We start from the raw sequence: 21,244 nt of genomic DNA on the forward strand, positions 1-21,244 counted from the left end.
TTTTCAGTCTCAGAATCAGAATTGGAAAGGAGAAAAAACAACAACACTATAACTAAATATACACTGACTTAAATTAATCACAATTATGTGAACTTCTATAAAGTGTACACTGTACAGTAGTAGCAATACGAATCTACAACAAATCCTGCTGAGTTGTTAGGTTCAAAACAAACAGAACCGAATCTGAATTCTAAACCCGATCATCTCAATCTAAAGTTCAAAGTTACCTCCAATGCGTAGCTGGTGTGGTTTTGTGTGGATTGATTTTTAAAGGACTGGCTCAGAAGAAGCGTGTGCTTGTTGTTTATCTCGTCCCAGTGTTTACCATAGCTCATGTCCACAGATGATCTCACATGGCTGGGGCTTTCTTCGTGCCTCAAGTGGATCTGACAAGAACACAAATGTGGAGGTTTTGTGAGGCCTTCTTTGTTGGCCTCAACACGATCAGAGGCACTGACATACATTTACAACCTAGATTTACAACCTAGAATATTTGTTCCGTGAATTTCACATCACATCACATCACATGTTGCCATGCCAATCTAATCTGCCCTCAACCATGTCATTTAAACTATATTACCAACGGGACTGTTCCTTTTACCAATCATATTTCAACTTCAGACAGCTAGCTCTTTATAGAAAAAAAAAAAGAAGAAAAAAAAAGACAGCTAGCTGGTCCACAGTAAACTCCACATTTTGCCCACCTTTGATTGGTAGCAAAGCACATTTGTAGTCATCATTACATTTAATAACCAGGTGAGAATGTTTTTGTTATTTTTTACTGTTCTATACTTTTGTCACGTTATTAAAACAGTTACTTTGTGGTTGATAGGGGGCGTGTTAGAACAGTAGAACTCATGATCAGCTCTCATTGTGTACGTGAGGTTAGCGTGCCTCTCACTCTTCACACTTTGGGATGTGTGGCACTCTTGATGTAGGTGCCGGGCATCACCTGCAAAAGGAATCAAAAGACATGGCAATCTGTAATAATAATATTGACATACACTGAAAAAATATCGCTAGCTAAACCCCTCAAAAAAACTGATGAAAACAACTTATTTCACTTTAAGGGTTGAAGCCATTAGCTAGTGAGTACGTTTCTGTTTATTAAACAACCATGTTTTCCTAACACTCACCACCCAGCCCATATTTAAGGCGTAGCGCCGAACTCCACAGCGCCCCTTTCTGCTCCATGAGTCCCAGCATTCTGCTGCCAACGATTCCAGGTAAGAGAAGCTCCGCCTCCAAAGAGTACCGTCTGCTGTGGCTGTCTCTCCTTCGCTCCAGGGCCACTACAAACACATATGTTATTTTCGTCTATTGTGAAAGGACACATGAGCCACTTACATGCCAAAATGGTACAAAAAAATAATAATTATATATATATATATACCAATATAGAATATATTATTCCAGAATTGGAGGACATTTTGTATTCCACACTCCCCAAGAAATTTAAAATAATCCATAATGCGTGTGCAAAATCATGCACGTGTTACGGAAAATTTAGTTGTCATGAGACAAAAAGTATCTGTGACCGTAGCAAAAGGGATTTCTAAATATGATTTAAAATATCAAAGAGATCTTGAGCATTCCGGCATAAAATGACTTTTTTTTTCTCTTGTCCGTCCTTCTTTCTTGATGACAAACTTACATATCAAATGCAACAGGTAGGCTACAGTAAGTTTTAAATCAGCTGTTTTTGAATGATTTCGATGATCTGTCTTTCTTGCAATTTCTAAAACATTTTATCACAGCTCGCCTATATTTTAAATAGTAGTATGTTAGATAAAAAGTGAGTTGCATGAATCATTACATTACTTAATCAAGCTAGTTCCTCTAAACATATTTTTTCAAATTGTTTCAGTCGTAATGGAGTGCGTGACTCAAACCAATGCAATATGTTTCTCATAATATCAAAAAAAATATATCAATCTCAAAGTTGTTCTTATTTTATTATATAGCTAACTTTATTCTTTGCCAGTCAGCATAGCAGCGAACACAGATAGTTGTAATTTTGAGTACAAATTCTAACATCATTAGTTAGTGTAATTATAGTTATACCAAAACCTAATTACCATTTTAAAAATACAGCTTTTTAAAAATGTAATTAGGACTTATTCAGCAATATTTTTGGAAATAACTGTTACTGGGTTGTGCCAAAATCTGTAACTGAGTTGTGCCAAAACAGCACGACGGATGAAATCTTCATAATAACTTAAGCGATGTTGAGCTGGAAAAACGAAATTATAAGATGGCATTTCATCAAAACAAAACAAAAATATATATAAAATGCTAGATGGACCATTTAAAAAAAATAAAGATGGTGCATTAACTGTCCTCAAAAATTTCAATGACCTATAAAACCCAATAAGGTTCTATCTGTTGTATACCTGAAAGTGACGCAGGTAGTCTGAACACATTCTTCACGGTGGCAGAAAAGCTCATCTTCCTGCCCAGTCCACGGGTAACATTAGCAGAGAGGATGATTGGATTTCTATTGGCAGCCATTTTGGCTTCAAAATGATATCGTGTCCTAAGCTCTGAGATGAGAGTCTGTTTGTCCACCAAACCCTTGAATAGGAAAAAATGGATTTAAGTAAACTTACGGGCCAGAACATTAGACGCACATCGAATAAAATCCAAACTAAGATCTGTTTGAAAAAGTGTGGCTTATTCGCAGGGATAATCATACATGACTCGTCACATATTGGCCTGACAGATTAGAATGGGGGCAAAGTATCTCAATCAAATATAAATAGATTTACTGCAGAGGGAACATTTCAGGAAAGTCGTAAAGATTAGACTTACCATAACATAATAATGAACGCCATCAATTATTAGCTCAAGTTTTGCAGTCTTTGTATTCCTCTCTTGTTCAAGTTGCCCTGAGAAAGCAAAACACTCATGTATTTGCAAACCAAAACTTGTTAAATGTTACTTGTAAGACTAACCTTGTATAAGGATACTTTTTAGAGGATGCGACACCCTGAGCAAAAATCTGCGAGGGTTAAAGGCCAGGTCAAGTGACATGTCCCTGGGGATGGATGACTTTGGAGTAGCCAGAAGGAGATGGATATGAGCCTCTTTGGGAAACCAGCTATCTACCTGAATTCAAAGGTAGGGTTTGAACATTTAATAGCCTTAAACCAGACAAAGATGCTATAATATTATTTGGGTATCCATTTAGAGCTCTCGCTCCGTCAGGCATCATATTCGATAGAGTTCTAGTACCAGTGGGACCATTGAGTAGGCAGCCTCAAGCAAGTAGTAATGGAGACCTCTGTCCAGTTTCAGCAGCCGAATGGAGAGGTGGGCGAGACCTGAGGGCGGCAGCAAAATGCCCCCAGAAGCTCGAGGGTAGGAGGCATTAGCGCAAAGTTGCCAGCCAACCAACTTTGACCCTGAAAAGAAAGATTCTGTAAGTATCAGAAGAAGAGGCAAGAGGGCGATGCATATTCTGTCCCAGCTGATCACTAGCCAATTATAAGACTGACAAAAAAAAAGTGGTGTTAATGCTGTCTGTAAGGCCCGCCACCCGCACAATATGGCCGAACTTGACTACAAAGGACCTTTTGCAAAAAAAAATGACTCACACCCGCACATTGAGCAATTGAGGCCTGTACATCTCTACCGATGTGCTGCGACAGAAAACTGCGACTCTGTATTGGATTTTGAGACTCCACATACAGAATACTATACAGAATCACTTTGATCAAACCATAAAAACATAGCATGATTGTCAAGGAAGAAGCGGGTTGCCACAAAGTGTGGAAGTGGGCAAGAATAAAGGAGTGAGTGTGGATATTTTGAGAGTTCTTCATAGAGCGCTTGCATGCATTTTGAAGACAAAGGCTGCACACTTCACTATTCTTTTTATTTACATAGATTGTACAGATTATGTACATTTATGATGTGGCAATTTTGCACGAACATTGCCATTCGCAGGTCACACCTATGGGCAATTTAGAGTTAACTCTGCTATGCTGCATGCTCCTTTCTTGTTATATATTTGATATTTTGCACAGAGCAGTGACTCAACAATTTGTGATTAGATAAAACCCTCCCATCATCCTTGTTGTTTCTGGACTAAATGGCTGTCTAGTGTCAAGGTTGCTGATGTGCATATTTGATAGATCGCATCACTGATGGCTGTAGTGTACACGTGAATGTCTTACAGTTTTTGGGTGTGCAGGCAGTCTGCTGGATACGACTCTTTGGACCTTTAATCTCCTCGCTGTGATCTCCACTGAGTTGAAATACTCGTGAGCTGGTCAACAAATCCAAGTATGGTTGAAACATAATCGACAAAACACCTTTGCCTTGCAAACATTTCTTGCCAGGAAATTTGCAGAGATTTTTTTTTTTCTGCGCAAATGTGCACTCACCTAAGTGACATGATGTCCACGGCTTCCTCTGGCGTGTTAAGTGTGACTCTCAGATCTTGTCCCTCCTGCATGTGGACACTCCCATCCAGGCTAGTGGAGCTGACCAATTCAGACATCCAGTGCACTGCAGCATGACCCAGGGTGCCATCAACCCCCATCCTGGCTGACAGGCCTACAAAAGCACTGGGGAAATAGACACAACTCAACACAGCTTGACACTGACAATCAAATTAAGTTGGCAGGTGTCTGCGGAGAGTCGTTCAAACAGTACGCACTATTTCTCTTAGTAAGGCACTTGAGCACACTAGTAGGACAATGTTGGCATACTAGTTAGAAAATTAGAAAACAAAACTGTAAACTAGTAAATATCTGCACACTACTACTTGTAGGGTCCCAGGAGGCCACTAGTGTAGTGCTACTAATGCAGTACAGTCATTTAAAGGAAGATTTAATTGCATAGTAGTTGTGGGGGAAATGACTAGTACAGTCTACTCGTGTGCTGAATTGTCTTACAGGAAAGGGTGAGGAACATACTAGTACAGGGGTGCTCAAGTTCGGTCATCGAGAGCCCCTATCCAGCCTGTTTTCCATGTTTCCCTCCTGCAGCACAGCTGAATCTAATCATCAGCTATTCAGCGAGCTTTCCAGGAGCCTGATAACGATCCTGATCACGAATCAGGTGTGTTAGTGGAGAGAAACTTGGAAAACAGGCTGGATAGGGGCTCTCGAGGACCGAACTTGAGCACCCCTGTACTAGTACATGGACCTTACGGTGGGTAACAAGGATATTGAAAACTTTCAAATAGTTTTCCATAGATGTCGACTTACTTGGGTTTAATGTAACCAGCGAGTGAGAAATGCGACGTATCCCTGTAGTTGATGTTTCCTTTGAGCCGCAGTGAAAGAAAGGAAGTCATATTGGTGGCTATTTTCACAGGTAAGCCAGACAAAGACGGCAGAACTAACTCTTCCGCCAAGAGCGCAGCCCTGTGGTTCAGTTGAACCTCATGACCCTGGAAAGGAAAGATGTAAGAGACCATCTGAAAACCCAACAAAGATGATGATAATCGAGCGAGACCAACAGGTCACCTTGAGCAGTTTGACAGCCAGTCCTGCCGCGCTGAGTGACATTTGGTCTATTTGAGCAGAGAGATCGTCACACGTGAACATGCTGAGCTCATTGCCAAATACTTTCACACCAACCCAACATTTCAGGCCATCTTTTTCCATTTTTTTCCTTGTGGATAACTGCAACACACAAAACGAATACATGTTGCACGCACACTATGCCTGAAACCAAATCTGGTACACAAATACACTGACACATACTGAAAAAGGTTTATAATACTGTACATATTGTGATTATGTTGTTTTCATTCCCAACCATCACTGAGCCAGGACACATTTTGCTTTAGAAATATCTTACCATACACCACCAAACAAAAATGTCACAAACAGTAAATATACAAAGAAATAATGACCTTGTCTCAATTTACTTACAAATTTATTTACAGGGCTAAATGTGCACTGCTTGGTTGAACACATAAATATTATTCTGTTCCAGGAATGGCAACAGATGGATAAATGGGTTCGTCATACCTTTTGCCATCTAGTAGAAGAGCATTTAATTACTTTACCTGTCACTATCTGTCACTGGAATAGATAGCTCAACAAAGATTCATTATCTGTAGTAAATAAATAATAATTTCCTTCCGCACAGTGCTTGGTAATCTGATTTAGCTACATCACATGGGAAAAATACTAGAAAAAATCTCACGGTAATTATGCAGAACTGCTTTACACTACTGCAACAATACAGTGAGCATATTCACATATTAACAGTTCAGCATTCCCGAATTAATATGTTTTTGGAGTACTGTTTAAAACCAATCCTCTGTTATTCACTGTCTTTACAGTCAGAGTAGTCAAGAGTATTACTTTGGACTCCACCTGATGGCATTTTGATGCCAAGGAACCGTTACAGTGAGTTGAGGAGCTTCATTTAGACAAAGCTTTGCTGACATCTTGTGGCATCAATAGGCAATTAGTTACTCACCGATTTGTTTTAAGTAATACCTTTCTAAACTAGGCATTATTGTTTTTGCATACAATATCGATAAACTGATTTTCTTTTTATATATATAATCCCTTATATTAGACCAAGCTAGTTTTAGGTGAGAATAAATAAATAACTTTTTGTCTATTGTCAAACAAAACCACATGCCCCGTTGTTTGTCAGTGTCAGTTCTGCTGTCCTGACTGTACATTTCTGAGCACACACTGTACTGCACACGCCTAAGATAAGACAGCAGCATCGTCATTTGCTGTGACCTCACCAATGCCCTGGCCTGCTTCAGATAACTGTCGGTGCTGGATAAACACGCGTCTTTCCCGCCTAGGTGGTCTTCATTTATTTTTCCTCTTGTCCTCCTTGCCTCTTTGGACACTGAATGCTTTTGATCTGAAGAAATGGGCACTCCATTGGTGGATGGACTCAACTGACCCAAAATGCTCTTCAAAAGGGGTTCAGCATTCTCAATGTGAAGATCCACCTCGAATATAAATTGAGTGTAAATACTGGAAACAAATGTACACAGTATTACCTTACACAAAGAGTGGGGATTCAAAAATAGTACTCACTTCGAGAAGGTTACTGGCTCGACCGTGGAAATATACTGTCAGGTTAGCGGAGACAGAACTCGGAAGAAAGGATTTGGGGGAGAAAATGACAGTTGTTTCCACATTAGTGATCCCCATGCCTGAAACATTCAAAGACAGAAACATATCAAAAGTGCATGATTCTTGCAGAAGCTACAATTAAATATGAGAAGTAAATAGGGGATCATTCTAAATACCTTGATTAAGATACATTTGTTGTCTTAATTTAGCTTTTTCCCCCCATAGAATGCATTAATCAATTAGTTTTTTTGTTTACTATTGTTTATAATCAATCTATCTCATTTACCAAATGGTTAATGTATTTATGATAAATACAACACATTGGTTAATAATTGGTTAGTTTACGGTAATTATTGTGAATAATAAGTGTAACATACAATTGTTTAGATATACATTTATTAACTTTAAATTGTACTAAATAAGCATAAATAATTAAATTTGAAATGAGAATGACCCAATTATCAGTCTTACCATTTGTGGTTGTGTAGTCTGAATAGGAAGAGTATTTCAAAAAATCTGCTTCAAAATCTCTGCTGATTATGTCACCGGGCAGAGAATCTATGAGGGTCTGCTTCATGGGGTCTTCGCTTCTCAGGATATTAGTTAAGTGGCTCCACACAAATGAGCCAACTACACGGAAACACAAAATCAATGCAAAAATTAGAAACATTAAACATCATGCTTATTTTCTAATGCAAGTGGATAACCAAGAATTAAATTCACGATAAAGTGAACCGCCTCCGATTTTAAAATGTGATTGCTTGTTATGGGTTTTTACAGTATACAGGCAAGTCAAATTTAGTGTGATTATTGTTACTGTATATGCTACGTTTGTATGTATTACTGCTCCATGAGTGTAAAAGTAATATTTTGAAGGTTTAAAATTACAATAACATTTATGATCATTTCTATTAGCCTGACTGTGAGATTTCACAGTGTGTTCGCATTAAACTAGCAGACTTTTGTTAAACTATTACATGGTTTATTTGAATATCTAAGTGTCTGGTTTCTTTTTTGTCCGTTTTACAGTAAACTGTCAACTGTAACTGACAAATAAACAGCTTGAATACCTCTAGTTTAGAAAATGATGTGATTGACTTATTTTTAGTACATATATAAATGATAGGGTTTTGCTCGATCAAGGCGTCATCTACCGACCTTGGCTGGAGTTTTCATTTCTCAAGATCACTTTCACCGCTTCAAACACATCCTGATCCGGGCAGCGCATGAGCTCCTGGTATGCTGCAATTCTGACCTCCGAATCCTCCAGGGAGGAGCGGTACAGCTGCAACAGCAAAGTCCTCTGAAAAAGGGAAATGGCTGTCAGTCACTCAAATCAGACTCCTGCTAACCCCCTCACCTCTTCACCTCGACCTGTCATGAAGCATGGACTTAAGACACTTAGGGCTTTATAAAATTCACTCTTGCAAACGTGCATAGATGTAGTTTGCAGGGAATGTCAGAGAATAATTTCACTTTTTGCACAATGCTATCATGTTTACTTACATTAGTTGAGCAATCAAAACGCCTGAAGGCTTTTATGGCGGCTAGTCTCAGCTCCAAAGGTGCCGAGTGCTTGAGTCCGCAGTGATTTAACAGAGGGATGAAGGTTGAAGCAGCAAGGCCCATGTTGCCCACAGATTTCATTGCATAAATAAACTGTTTGGATAAAATTGGATTAATTTGTAGAACATGTACTGTACATTTAGTTTTATTAAATACAAATGTGAATATTGTATTCAGCATTTATCGCACCTCTTTTATTTTGGCGGGACCTTGTGGCTCACAGCATTCCTTTAAGGATACTTCTAGTGTCTGTATCAAGGCCTGTACCTGCGGCAGGTCAATGCAGGGAGTAGGGGACCGCTGACATAGTTGATGGATCAGGGACGATCCAGCGAGCAAAGCCTTGTCCCGCACCTCTTGGACATCAACTAAAGTCTTTAACAAACAGCAGAGTTGAAATGTTTTCACCCCTCAAAACCAGCCATGATAAATGGTACTTCATAGTGCTTTTCCACCTTAAATGATATAAACTATACGGACAAAGTTATTGAGACGTATCTCTTAATCAATTAATCAATCAGAGATTGAGATAAACCCCTCTATCGTCGTTTATTTTAACAAGGTATATAAGAAAATGAATTGCCATCAACTATTGGGTGTGACGGTCATTACAGAATTGGAGGACTTTTTTAAAATAAACAAAGACTCCGACAGACATACGCTGTTATCTCTGCTAAGTGGGAACTAGTTACATTTTCAGATGTTGCATTATACAGGTATCACATTACTTTGCACATATAGTTCATCTCATAGGTGAAAACCAGAAGCCATAATTCATGGTTCATGCCATGCAGATGTTCCTACATTGATGGAATGTATGATCTGTGGCGAAGGATTTGGGATGAGGGCGATGGTGGTGAGGAAAGAATGAGCCTGTTCGTCCTCCAGTTCTTTCTCCTTCATTAGGTCGGTCAGTAGTATGACGCAGTTTTCGGAGCCGCAAGCGGGTAATGCATCCAACAAGGGCTGCCTGTCCCAAGAGTGAATGGACATTTGATAAACATTTGCTATGTTTGTGGAATGTGGAGTTCACTTCAATAAGGACAATTTGTGTAAACGCAAGACGATAATTCAGGAGTGCTGCATATTGAAATCAGTTTCTGATTGGTTACCATACAATTCATTTATTCATTTAAGCAAGTACGTAGATAGAACTGGGACATATTATGATATAGCGACGGTAAGCTAACAGAACGCTAACCGCACTGACCAGTCATTGCGGCACTTGAAAGACGCTTCCTGCCAAAGTGTCTTGAGTTGCGGTAGAGTCAGCTCGCGAAGCTGAAAGGCCAACTGAAGAAACCAAACGGACACCTAGGAGTGCATTTTTTTTTTTAAACATCACAAAAAAATAAACTGTAAAATTGTTAGGTTATATGACCATTTTTATGGCAATAAAAAGTTAGGGAATTTCGTCTTTGAATTTTAACCTCAAAGCCTGGTACCATGAAACATTTTGTGAGTAGTGTTGTCATATTATGCTGAAATCTGTTGCATTTTAAACATACCTCTTGTGGTCGTGATGTGACGCTACACAACATCCTGATAGTTTGGCTGACTTGGTGAGGAGTGAAAATATTTCCGGGTCTTGCGACTCCTTCGTCCTCAAACTGCAGGTCAGTTTGTGTCCCAAAACCTGAAGAATCTAGCAGAATTGCAACATGCTTTACATCACATTGGTGGCGGTGTGTCATTTATTTTCATTCCATGTGGTGCATGAAGTGAATTGCATCTATTAGGGCTCCATTTCCATCGCTTACCTGCTCCTGAAACCGTTCCAGGCTGGGCCCTCAGCAACCGCAAAGTCGACTCAGTTTGCGTCTTCACCTGCCCTGCAGTCTTGGACCACGTTGCTATGGATACAGTTTCGGTACAGTTGACCTCGTCCATAACGGCAGAGCCATAGGCCTGAATACAGCGTAGCTCTGATTGCACTGACTGTTGATAAGGCAAATGGGAATAGGGTTGAGTCATCTTTTACTGCTAAATAAAGCAAACATCACCCGATGACCGTCACACGATGTCTTTGTAGATGTGCTGCTTGACCATCTGGCCCACATTGAAGGGGAAAACTCAAAGTGTGGGTTTCAAATATATATTTTATGATGCCAGTCCTGGCCACCTCCAAATTGTATATGCAAGGAAAGCATGGTTTTATTGAAAACTATAAAAACTGTCAAAAGAAGACAATAGGAATTAACTCACCGTGTCTCCTGATAGAGCAACGGAATGAGCCCAGAAATGTGCCAGCCTCGATTGTTGACACTGGGTCAGAAACCTGGTTTTCAACAGTAATCGTCCTTGCCTTTCATACAAGCTGGCACACGTCCCATACACATCAGTCTGAGGAGGCATTTGGCCAAAGTTAGATAAATATGAGTATAAACTCAGCGAACGCTTTATTAGGTACACATTATTAACCTAATCTAACGAGGGGTTACAATAGGCATGATGTTATGAATAATGGATGGTTTTTTCTCAGGATATTGTATGGCAGAACACACAGATTATTGATTAATTATTATTGATTAATTATTTTTCATTGATTAAAAACAGGTCTGTACAACAAATTTGATTGTTTGTCCCGATTAAGATGGGAGTCTAACATTGTGTGCATTGGCTTTAACATGGGAGGAAAAGGGACGAAGGTTGCTAGGAATTGAATTTTTAGATTTAAAAGGGAAGACAATGATTCAGTTTTGCCACCATTTAACTAGAGATAGTTATTTGCCATAAAGATATTGTTTTTCAAATAGTCTAAAAGAGGTTGCATAGGCTTGCTGCATTTAAGTGGGGTGCACTCTTCGGAGTCATCTGCATAGAAATGGAATGCAATATTGAAAGTTATGATATTTCCTTGGGGGAGTATGTGAAGGCAGAAATGTTCTGGACTCCAGAATTGATACCTAGGGTTGAAGAGTAGTGTCTTAAGGCTACTAAAAAAAAAAAGATCATTGGTGAAGGGAGGAATACAACCAAGAGCTATACCCTTACCAACCCACTGTTCAAGATGATCCGATAGTGTACTCGTCAAACAGTGTCAAATGCAGCACTGACATCAAACAGGACCAGATCTCACCTCTGTTTCTGAATGCTTGGATTCAGTGTGGGAGGTCTGGAGCATGCTCAGAAATGCCCTTTTAATGTTCAACGTCCACACCTGCTCCCCCTCCTGGATACATAGGGTAAAGACCTTTCCCCCCTGGAGGGAAAACTTTAGGGGCGTTCTCTCCAGCGACTCCCTGGGAAACAAAAACACCAGATGAGCTTGCCGGGACCCAAAAACACAGGCGAGTGCCGCGAGTATCCAATGCCATGACCTGGCTCTAGACTTGTTGTGAGCGCAAATAAAGGACAACATCACATGCATTAAGCACGTAAACTGATGAAAGGATACATAAGCATGTACTGTATATTGTGAGATTACCTTAATTTTTTTAAACGAGGGACAGAATGCTCCTTCTGAGGGGAAAGTCGCTTTATCTGTGGATTTCTTATCTATGGCACAATTCCCACATTATAAATAAACACCAACTGCAGCATTTTCTTTATCAAGAAACAGACAGACTCTAACCTGCATTATTAGATGACACTCAGAAATGACATCAATATCAACCACACAGTCTAGTATCAGTCCATTTCTGCCGGCATTCGATCCATGTAGGGATGTGGTGATTGCTGTTCTATACCTGTAAGTATAGCTCACCCCTTTCTGATAGGACACGTCAGAGGTAGGAAATGCTAAGGACATTCAGGAATAACATTATTGGTGAGATTTGAAGGGAAATGTTTAGTTCTTGTACAAAGAAATGACTAATATAACAGAACAAAATCAATGACATATAAACAAACTCACACAAACTTTTCTCACCTGCACAACTCGAATCACAAAGATCAGCGTTTGACTGGAGGCAATCAGCGACTGCAAAAAAGGACAAGGTAAATCTCACACATGTTGATAAAACTCAACACTCACATTACCTCTCCGCCAACATGCATGCACAACAAAAACAATCCACAAATAATGAAACTCACCACAGAGGAAACAAATAAATGCAACAGGCAGACAGTAAAACCAGGGAATAGCCATTGCAGCCCCAACTCAAGGCAGGTCCTTCTGCCCCAGAGGGTGCACATGAAAGTGAGATGAAAATGAAACACTGTTCCCAACCACTGAAAGACCACACTTGTATGAGGGTCTCCACATTGACCCACACAGCTCACAGCAACCAATCAGGAAATACCTTCCAAGCTGGAGCTACAAACACACTCTCGACCAATCACTTCTCACACAACACTGGCACCTAAAAGTGGCTGAACATGTGGCCCTTTTGTCAGACAGCAAGGTTGCACTGGATAGCAAAATGGAATAGTGCAACATTAGTATATTCAATGATGCCTGAGCGATACAAGTTCTAATGTTAGACCCATCATTTGGACAATTTTTTGCTTAGACTTAAGAGCAAAAAAATTGAGCTACTAGCGTATATGGTAGCAGTGAACTCGGCTCACTTCCCAACAAGGAGCAGTTTGGCATAATGAATACTGTATCTTCCAAGAAGATGCTTCAAGCTGTTTAATGAATAAAACAAAGAGAAATAAACATTGTGAATTTAAAAACACTCACGCAACTTTGCCTTTAAAGGGATACTTGACTCATTGAGCTATTTTCAGCAACAACAACAAAAAAGTTAACAATTTGTCCAGATGTAATTTGATAACTTCATTATATTTCATGTACAATGAATAACTTTAAAAAGACACGTTTCCACTTGCTGTTGACTAAAGATGACATCACATGTGCTGAGGAAATCGGTAATGACCAGAGGTGGGTAGAGTAGCCAGAAATTGTACTCAAGTAAGAGTAGTGTTACTTCAAAATAAAATCTCTCAAGTACAAGTAAAAAAGTATTCGCTGAAAAGAATAGTCAAGTACTGAGTAACTGCTAGAACGTGAAGTCTGATTTAATTTTAAAAACAATGTCATCACACAGACAAAAACAAAATTATTTGCAAATGCTGTCTTCTTCAAATCATAAAATAAAAAATAAAAACTTTTGAGCTCAAACAACAGTGCAAGCAGACATGTTAGCCCAAGTATTCGAAAGATTTTTATTTTGGCCCTCCGAAAAGGTTCAGTGGGACACATACTCGTGTTTGTCTTTATTTGTTTATTGAACATAAGACCACAGGTCATAAACCTGTAACTAAACAGATACAAAATGATATAATGCTAAAATTGCATGCATCATTATACACATACATGTACTGTATACATTATGTTGTTTATTGTCGAAATGAATGGTCTATGTTGTTTCATTTGATTTCAAATAACATCTTTTTTTATTACAACAAAGCCGATGCACAATATTGAATGTAATCAACTACATAACCCAGAATGCTTTGCAACGTTGGCTCATGCGCACAACTTCTCTCTTCTGCCCATCACCGAGTCAAACAAACGCGCGACTGTTTACTCAAGCTTCGCATAGAACTCTTCTTAGTGCCACTACACGCAATAGTCACAGTCTCAGTAGAGATTAATTCACAAATTGTGGCGCAATTTAGGAGCCACTTTCTTAAAGCGAAAGCACCAAGACGTCCTCTTTCAGTTGACTCTTTCGATTTCTCGTCATGCCTGCCAGTCTTTAACCAGGGCCACATTTCCTGTATATAAATAAGCAATGTGTCCGCGCCACAGAAATGTTCCCACACAGTCTGTCAAGCAGAGCACTTACGTAAAAATATGGTAAATCGAATGCGGCGGGTAACGACTCTAATGTAGCCCAATGTAGAGGAGTAAGAGTAGCGTTTCTTCTTCACACATCTACTCAAGTAAAAGTAAAAAGTGTTGTGTGGTAAAATTACTCTTAGAATAACTTTTTTCCCCCAAAAAGTTACTTAAGTAAATGTAACGGAGTAAATGTAGCTCGTTACTACCCACGTCTGGTAATGACCAATCATGGCTTAGGTTGCTTTAAAGGTATTAATTGTTTATGAAAAATAATGAAGTTATCACATTAATTATAGACAAAATATTATCTTCTTACTTTTGAAAATGGCTCAATGAGTCAAGTACTAACTTTATTCTAGCACAAGGGCGGGCAAACTCGGTCCTCGGGACCCCTCCTGAGTCCTGCAGGTTTTGGAGATTTCCCTTTTCCAACACCAGCTGATTTCAATCAACAGGATCGTTATCAGGCTTATGCAGAGCTTGCTGATGATCATATATCAGCTGTGTTGGAGAAGGGAAACATCCGAAACCTGCAGGACTCCGGCCCTCGAGGACAGAGTTTGCCCACCCCTGTTATAGCACATAATGGAAAACAAAAACATGACAGACAGGCTAATGAATAGCATATTTGGGGCAGCATTATAACTCTTTAAGCAACTACTATTTAAACAACAGAGACAAAATAACAACACCCACAGGAATATATTCTTTATCCTCTGAAAAAAATGCTGCAAAATACTGAGTCACTTACAGTAGTTGAGCAAAACTCATCTTTGTTTGCACGACTGTATTATGCCACCCTTCAATAATGCACAAACTACATTCTATTTTAATGTGTATGTTTTATAAGGCATAATATTACATAGTGGTGTTTTTATTTTCTTTCTTTCTTTTTTAACTTACAAAACGTTTTGCTGTTTTCAATGATTATTGCTGGAATTTCGAGTGTTTTGAGTTACAAGCATAGTCACGGAACGACTTATTTCCGTATCTCAAAGTACTACTGTATATTTTAGCGCTTCAAATATTACCCTTTACGCGTTACTATGTTGTTATGGTAATTGTTATTTTTATGTTAAGTTATTTGAATGAATTAAGCGATACGGATACTGCCGCAACGCTACTCCTTTACGGCAGCCTTTTTACGTCACCCGCAAAGAGTAAATGGCCATTTACGGCACTGATAGAGAGGCATGGATATAAACAACATGGAAGGCGAGGGGAGCATAGCACTGTTCGATATCAAAAGAGAACCAAAAGAGGAGGTGGAGGACTTAGAAGAGTTGGTGCCGAAAAGAGGGAGCCGAAGTTCCATGGTTTGGCTTTGGTTTGGATTTAAAACATCAGACATCGAGCAGAAAACGGTCATCTGCAAAACATGTCACCGTAAAATCGCTACCAGCGACTCGAACACCTCGAATCTCTTCTACCACTTAAAGACGCGACATGAGGAATTGTACATCGAAAGTGTGAGGATGCGACAAAGCATAAACGGCCCGTCACAACCACAAAGTAACGGAACGAAAAAAACAGAACTAAGGGGCCGAAAAGAATCGTTTACTAAATTTGTCGTGTACGACGAGCAGTCTCGCAGACACCGCGAAATTACAGATGCCATCTCTGAATTCATAATATCTGAAGACACAACCTCGGCACATACTGTTGAAAAGAAGGGCTTCCGGGCATTGATCAAAACGCTTGACCCTAAATACAACATGCCAGACCGAAAACACTTCAGTGACGTCCAGCTGCCACACATGTATGAAGAGTGCCGTGCAAAGGTGAGTGAAGAACTAAAAAATGTGGAATATTACGCACTGACAACTGATCTGTGGACGTGTGCAGTCACACAGCCGTATATGAGCCTAACAGTTCATTTTATCAACAATGACTGGCTCCTCATTAGCCGATGCATACAAACAATATACTTACCCGAAGACCACACGGAGGTGATGATGGCCACCATCCTCAGAGAGGTACTTGAAACCTGGGAGCTGCGTGAAGACATGCTCATCTGCGTGACCACGGATAGTGCAACTAATTGCAACAGTGCACTGCAGCTGAACGAGTGGAACAGGCTCCAGTGCTTTGGGCACCGTTTACAACTGGCAATAGGTGAGTAGAGCATTTTCTTACTCTAAAATTGAATTATCTTGAAAACAACAACATGTATCTCTGTATTCGTGTAACAGAGAACGGCCTGAAAACACCATACGCTCAAACGCAAGCGGATGTGAAACGTGCCGTTGAGGTATGCAAGCAGGTGGCGAGCACCATCTCCAATTCATTCAAGAGAAGACGTAACCTGACCAAGGCCCAAGTGGACCTGGACCTGCCCGTTCACCAGCTCAAGAGTGAGAACCCCACAAGATGGGGCTCGAGGCAACAGATGATCAGCAGGTTCATCGAGCAACAGAAAGCTGTTAAACAGGTATTTTTATATATCGCGCAAGGCGCTCATTATCTTCTGTAGAGCACTTGTTTTGTCTCTGTGAAATGCGTTACAGTGTTCCCTCGTTTTCCGCTGGGGTTAGGTTCCAAAAAATACCCGCAATAAATGAAATCCGCAAAGTAGTTAGCTTTATGATTTACATTTATTACAAATGTTTTACAGCTCTAAAACCCCTCACCACATAGTTTATACACTTTTCTCATCGAGGCATTTACATTTTCTTACATTTCTCTCTTGTTTAAACATTCTCAATGTTCAAACCTTCATATTTTTTTTCTAAAATAAGTACATTACTGTAAATGAAAATGCATGCAAGATTGCACTAAAAAAAAAATCTGCATTCCAGCGAGGCCGCGAAAAGTGAACCGCGTTATAGCGAGGAGACACTGCGTATTGATTCATCAAATACATACGGGTATATAAAGAATCACAGGTTGCACGCATGCAACCAGCCGATTGAGGAGAAAAAAAGCCTGCTAGTTTTAAAGCCTCACTCTTCAACAGACACATATATCATGGTGTCAGCTAATCAGAGATAGTGATGGGCGGGGCCTCCTCTGATTGGCCATGGTCCAGATACTCCTGTACTTAATTTTTTTCTTAAGGAGAAGTCAACCCAAATATTCTCTTTACAATAATATGTTGTTCCACCAATAGTCTAAACATGGCATTCTGATTAATATTGTGTTTGTGGATAGGGGTGCAACGGTTTCAGATTTTGGTGTACGATTATAGTCTGAGGGGGGGGGGGGGGACGCAGTTTTTTTGTTGATCTTATAGACTATTAAAGGAAAAATCACATTAGCGTTCTTTGAATTTTTTTTATTTTTAACAACAATAAATAACTGAAAATAAATTTTAAAAAGTTGCTCCCATTTAAAACAAATACAGCACACAAATAAGTAAAAACAATAATTAAATATTATAGTTTCAGAACTTGAAAAGCTCAAATTGGCTTTAATTTGAGCTTTATTTTAACAAAGTGAAAATGAATAACTGTATGGGCCTGGACACTATAACAAGTGGACGGTGTGCACCCTCTTTTTCTTTCATCTTAAAAAAAATCCTCTTTTTCTTTTATCTTTCAATTTCTTTCCATTCCAATCATACTTACAGGTGAAATGTTCGTCCACAGCCTTTAAACTGTCGATTTGTGCAGTTTACCTGTCGTTCAGTGCAGATCACATGTCGGCATTTTGCAGCCAAATGCGTTTGCCGAGATACGTTTCGTGGGAGTTCCAAGATAGCGGCCCCGCGGCTTCAAAAGTCTTTGGCTGAATTTGTCGGCTGCATGACGTCACTGCCGGCGCGACTCAACAGCACGCACGGACGTATATACGAATGGATTGTCAATGCTGCTTGTCGGTAGCGCATTGACCGACAGTCCATTCATGCGTACGTCCGCGCCTGCTGTCCAGTCCCGCCGGGAGAGTTATTATGCAGCCAACAAATTCCAGCCTTGTGAATTTGGACACGGCCTATCCAGTAAGGCTGAGCCCTTTGCTAGCTGAGCCGTGATTGGTCGTTACCTGAGCAACTGAGATGTCATTTTCAGTTGACAGCAAGTGGCAAAATGGCCGCCTCCTGAAAGGGCAGCCATTTTGATTTTGACGTTTTAATTCATAACCCACAAACACAATATTAATCAGAATATCTTGTTTAAACAAGAGGCGCTGCATAGACCATTATGTAAGCATATATGCAACTGTTGCATGTTACATTGTAACATATGTAAATAAAATTTGGGGTATGACTTCCCCTTAAAAGTGTCTTGTGGTGTAAAATATGAATCCACAACAGTTTGTTATACAAATATGTAGAGATATTAATAATATTTGAATACATTTTCCAGGTCCTCCTCGAAGATAGTAAAGTGAGGCATCTGATCCCAACCAAGGAAGACATGAGAACTCTGGAGTCCATGAACAAAGCATTGAGCCCTCTCATGGAATTCACAGATGCCTTTCCTGGAGAGGAGTATGTTAGTGTGTCGTACGTTAAACCTGTACTACACCTTTTGAAGCAGCAAATTCTCAAGTCTCAAGATGATGACTCCCTGCTCTCTAGAACCATTAAAGAGGGCATCCTGACCTACCTCACTGATGAATATGCCGACGACGCCACGGAAAAGCTTCTTGACATGGCTACGCTCCTGGATCCGCGATTTAAAACGGCCTACATTAAGCAAGAGCGAATTGACCTCATGAAGACGAGAGCTGCTGCAGAAATTGAGCTACTGGTGGCCGGAGGTGAAACGGCAGCACCAGCATTCGCCATTCCCGCACCATCTGCAGATGAGTGCGAGCTCCCGACAGCCAAGAAAGCTAAGAAAAGTTTGTCCAGTTACTTCAAGAAAGCATCAGCACCCAATTGCCAAGGCACATCAAAGCCAAGCAGAACATCCATTGAACTGGAGCTCATCATGTACCTGCAGACAGCTGACCTGGATCCTGAGGAAGATCCTCGCATATGGTGGAGGCAGCACGAGGTTAACTTTCCATTAGTGGCAAAGCTTGCCAAAAAATACCTGTGCATCCCCGCAACTAGTTTTCCATCTGAGAAGATATTTGGTCCTAGTGGGAGCATGATGTCCTGGAAGAGATCGTGTCTCAAGCCTGGAAGAGTTGACCAGCTTGTCTTTTTATCTGTTAACCTGTAAAACAAAAAAAAGCAAAAACATTTTAATTAAAGTGGTATCTCACTCAGTTGGGTTCACCAACTTTTCTGACCAATGTTGGTGAAATTCAAGGGTTCGCCTGTCATTAGCACATTGGTGACACGTCTTACAACCATATACAAATGCTTGCGACTTTTTTGCAAACACTTGCCGCTGTTAGCAAATCAATAGATTCACAAGGAAATTGTTAACATGTTCTTTGTGACAAGTAGCACTTTTTACACACTGACTAAACCTAAAATCCGCTACGTTCACAAGCATTCGCCACTCAGTGAGATATGGACTTAGAGGTTTAATTTTAGGTTCAACTTGAAAATTTTACATTTCTTTTTCACTTCATTTTATTCCTTAAAAAGTGGTTGTATATTTAAAATATTTTATTTTAAGCATTTGTTATTGTTTTATATGTTTTATTGTTTTATTTATATATATGTATATATGGCGTGTTTTGTGAATAAATGGAGAAGAGAAGATTGACAATTAAATTTGATCATTTATTCTTGTAAATATTTGAATCTTAGTATAGTTTATGTCCTGTACTCTGCAAAACCACAGCTATTTTGATTAAAAGTTAAACAATCGCTTTCAATACCTTAAGTCATTGTCATAATCCTTATTTCATAAAATGTGTTACCCTTGTCACTGTATGTTAAAATCTTAAATCTTATATGTTAAAATCTTAAAAATACTTCTAGTTTAACTGCAGGTATTGCTTGTTTGTGCAAAGCTTGTCACATGACTCCCGTTTCGCCAACACAACTACCACGGTAGCAGGTGAGACAATCTTAACAAAATGGCCATGCCGGAAAAAGTTGTCATTTCAACCTACACGAGCAGAAATCTGCCACTATTTAAAATGCATCAGGTTAACCCCAAATAAAGTTTGGATGTTCTAGCATGCTTTATTTCCGTTTAAAATTGCATCTTCCTATAGCTCTTCTTTTCTTATGTATCATAAAAACATGTCTGTTGAACAGGGGGGGGGGGGGGTGGACTTTTTATATCCACAGTGTTTGTTTTATAAATGTTTTCCTTTCGGACACATTATTACAGGTTCCATCGATCACATAATATAATTTGCAACATTGACATCCGGAAGAAGGGCTGACGGGTAAAAGCCATGGCTTACTAGTAACCCGTCCCCATCAATTCTTACTATACGCATCAATCATATACATTGATTATGATAGTCATTGATTCATATCGTTATCAATCCCAGACTTTAGTCTGCGCAAGTACAGATGTGTCCTTCCTCGACAAACGCGTCCTTGATTGTCAAGGACAAAGGGAAAAGGGAAACTATGTTGTGCTTACTTTTACTTAAGCACTGGTGTTGAATTAGTACTACTTTTACTAGTCAAAGACCAAATATGTGTACTCTACTCGTGCAGGGTGTGAGTAGGCCTACTTTTGTTTTTGTTTTTTGTAAAAACTCAGCCTATCATCAGTCCGTTATAAGTTGGCAATGACGCATAATAGAATAGAGCCATCTAGTGTCACGGTTTTGGACTTTAAAAATGCAAACAGTCGATGACTGGAAGCCATCATACATTTAACTTTTTAAAAAAATGTCGCTATCATCCCACACGCCTTTCATCCACCCCTCCCACCATCCTTGCTTCCTCGAGCTTGCCAGCCTTCCACGATGCACCCGCCAGGCCGCCGCGGGTCCACGCCCGTGCTGCGACGTCAAGCAGTCTGTCGTTAAAGGTGCATTCAAGCTCTATGCAAAATCGGATGTACGACAA

General features: G+C 39.8%; 2 protein-coding genes across 11 annotated transcripts in view; one reads left to right on the forward strand and one right to left on the reverse strand.

Moving 5' to 3' along the window:
- Positions 1–12,785, reverse strand: part of apoltp (apolipoprotein lipid transfer particle homolog) — a 46,731-nt gene extending 33,946 nt beyond the window's left edge. For 4 of the 7 annotated variants that reach the window (XM_086097424.1, XM_086097399.1, XM_086097389.1 and 1 more), the window contains exons 1-27: positions 12,669–12,785; positions 12,505–12,555; positions 12,208–12,374; positions 12,061–12,131; positions 11,713–11,875; positions 10,839–10,976; positions 10,394–10,571; positions 10,142–10,278; positions 9,844–9,947; positions 9,438–9,603; positions 8,823–9,008; positions 8,574–8,726; positions 8,226–8,370; positions 7,539–7,697; positions 7,029–7,147; positions 6,725–6,940; positions 5,478–5,636; positions 5,217–5,401; positions 4,389–4,571; positions 4,179–4,270; positions 3,235–3,404; positions 2,955–3,108; positions 2,812–2,888; positions 2,394–2,574; positions 1,137–1,292; positions 819–952; positions 228–386 (exon numbers count right to left, since the gene is read on the reverse strand). In XM_086097424.1, the coding sequence (XP_085953550.1) occupies positions 228–386; positions 819–952; positions 1,137–1,292; positions 2,394–2,574; positions 2,812–2,888; positions 2,955–3,108; positions 3,235–3,404; positions 4,179–4,270; positions 4,389–4,571; positions 5,217–5,401; positions 5,478–5,636; positions 6,725–6,940; positions 7,029–7,147; positions 7,539–7,697; positions 8,226–8,370; positions 8,574–8,726; positions 8,823–9,008; positions 9,438–9,603; positions 9,844–9,947; positions 10,142–10,278; positions 10,394–10,571; positions 10,839–10,976; positions 11,713–11,875; positions 12,061–12,131; positions 12,208–12,374; positions 12,505–12,555; positions 12,669–12,723 (3,858 nt within the window). In that variant the 5' untranslated portion in view covers positions 12,724–12,785. The other 3 variants (XM_086097416.1, XM_086097408.1, XM_086097434.1) reach the window with 2 other exon arrangements.
- Positions 12,786–15,528: 2,743 nt separating this feature from the next.
- Positions 15,529–20,346, forward strand: LOC147181950 (E3 SUMO-protein ligase ZBED1-like). Of its 4 annotated transcripts, none has more exons than XM_086079879.1 (4): positions 15,982–16,148; positions 16,274–16,482; positions 16,560–16,798; positions 18,672–20,346. In XM_086079879.1, the coding sequence occupies exons 1-4, from the start codon at positions 16,129–16,131 to the stop codon at positions 19,476–19,478; spliced, it is 1,275 nt and encodes a 424-aa protein (XP_085936005.1). In that variant the 5' UTR covers positions 15,982–16,128; the 3' UTR covers positions 19,479–20,346. The 4 variants fall into 4 exon arrangements, with proteins under 4 accessions (XP_085936022.1, XP_085936005.1, XP_085936014.1 ...); XM_086079888.1 differs by having other exon boundaries at positions 16,022–16,148; positions 16,306–16,482; XM_086079906.1 differs by having other exon boundaries at positions 16,080–16,148; positions 16,213–16,482.
- The last annotated feature ends 898 nt before the right edge of the window (positions 20,347–21,244 follow it).

This window comes from Leptonotus elevatus, chromosome 1, assembly GCF_054856555.1.
Source record: "Leptonotus elevatus isolate MCC_2025b chromosome 1, RoL_Lele_1.0, whole genome shotgun sequence".
In the NCBI taxonomy this organism is placed as follows: Eukaryota; Metazoa; Chordata; class Actinopteri; order Syngnathiformes; family Syngnathidae; genus Leptonotus; species Leptonotus elevatus.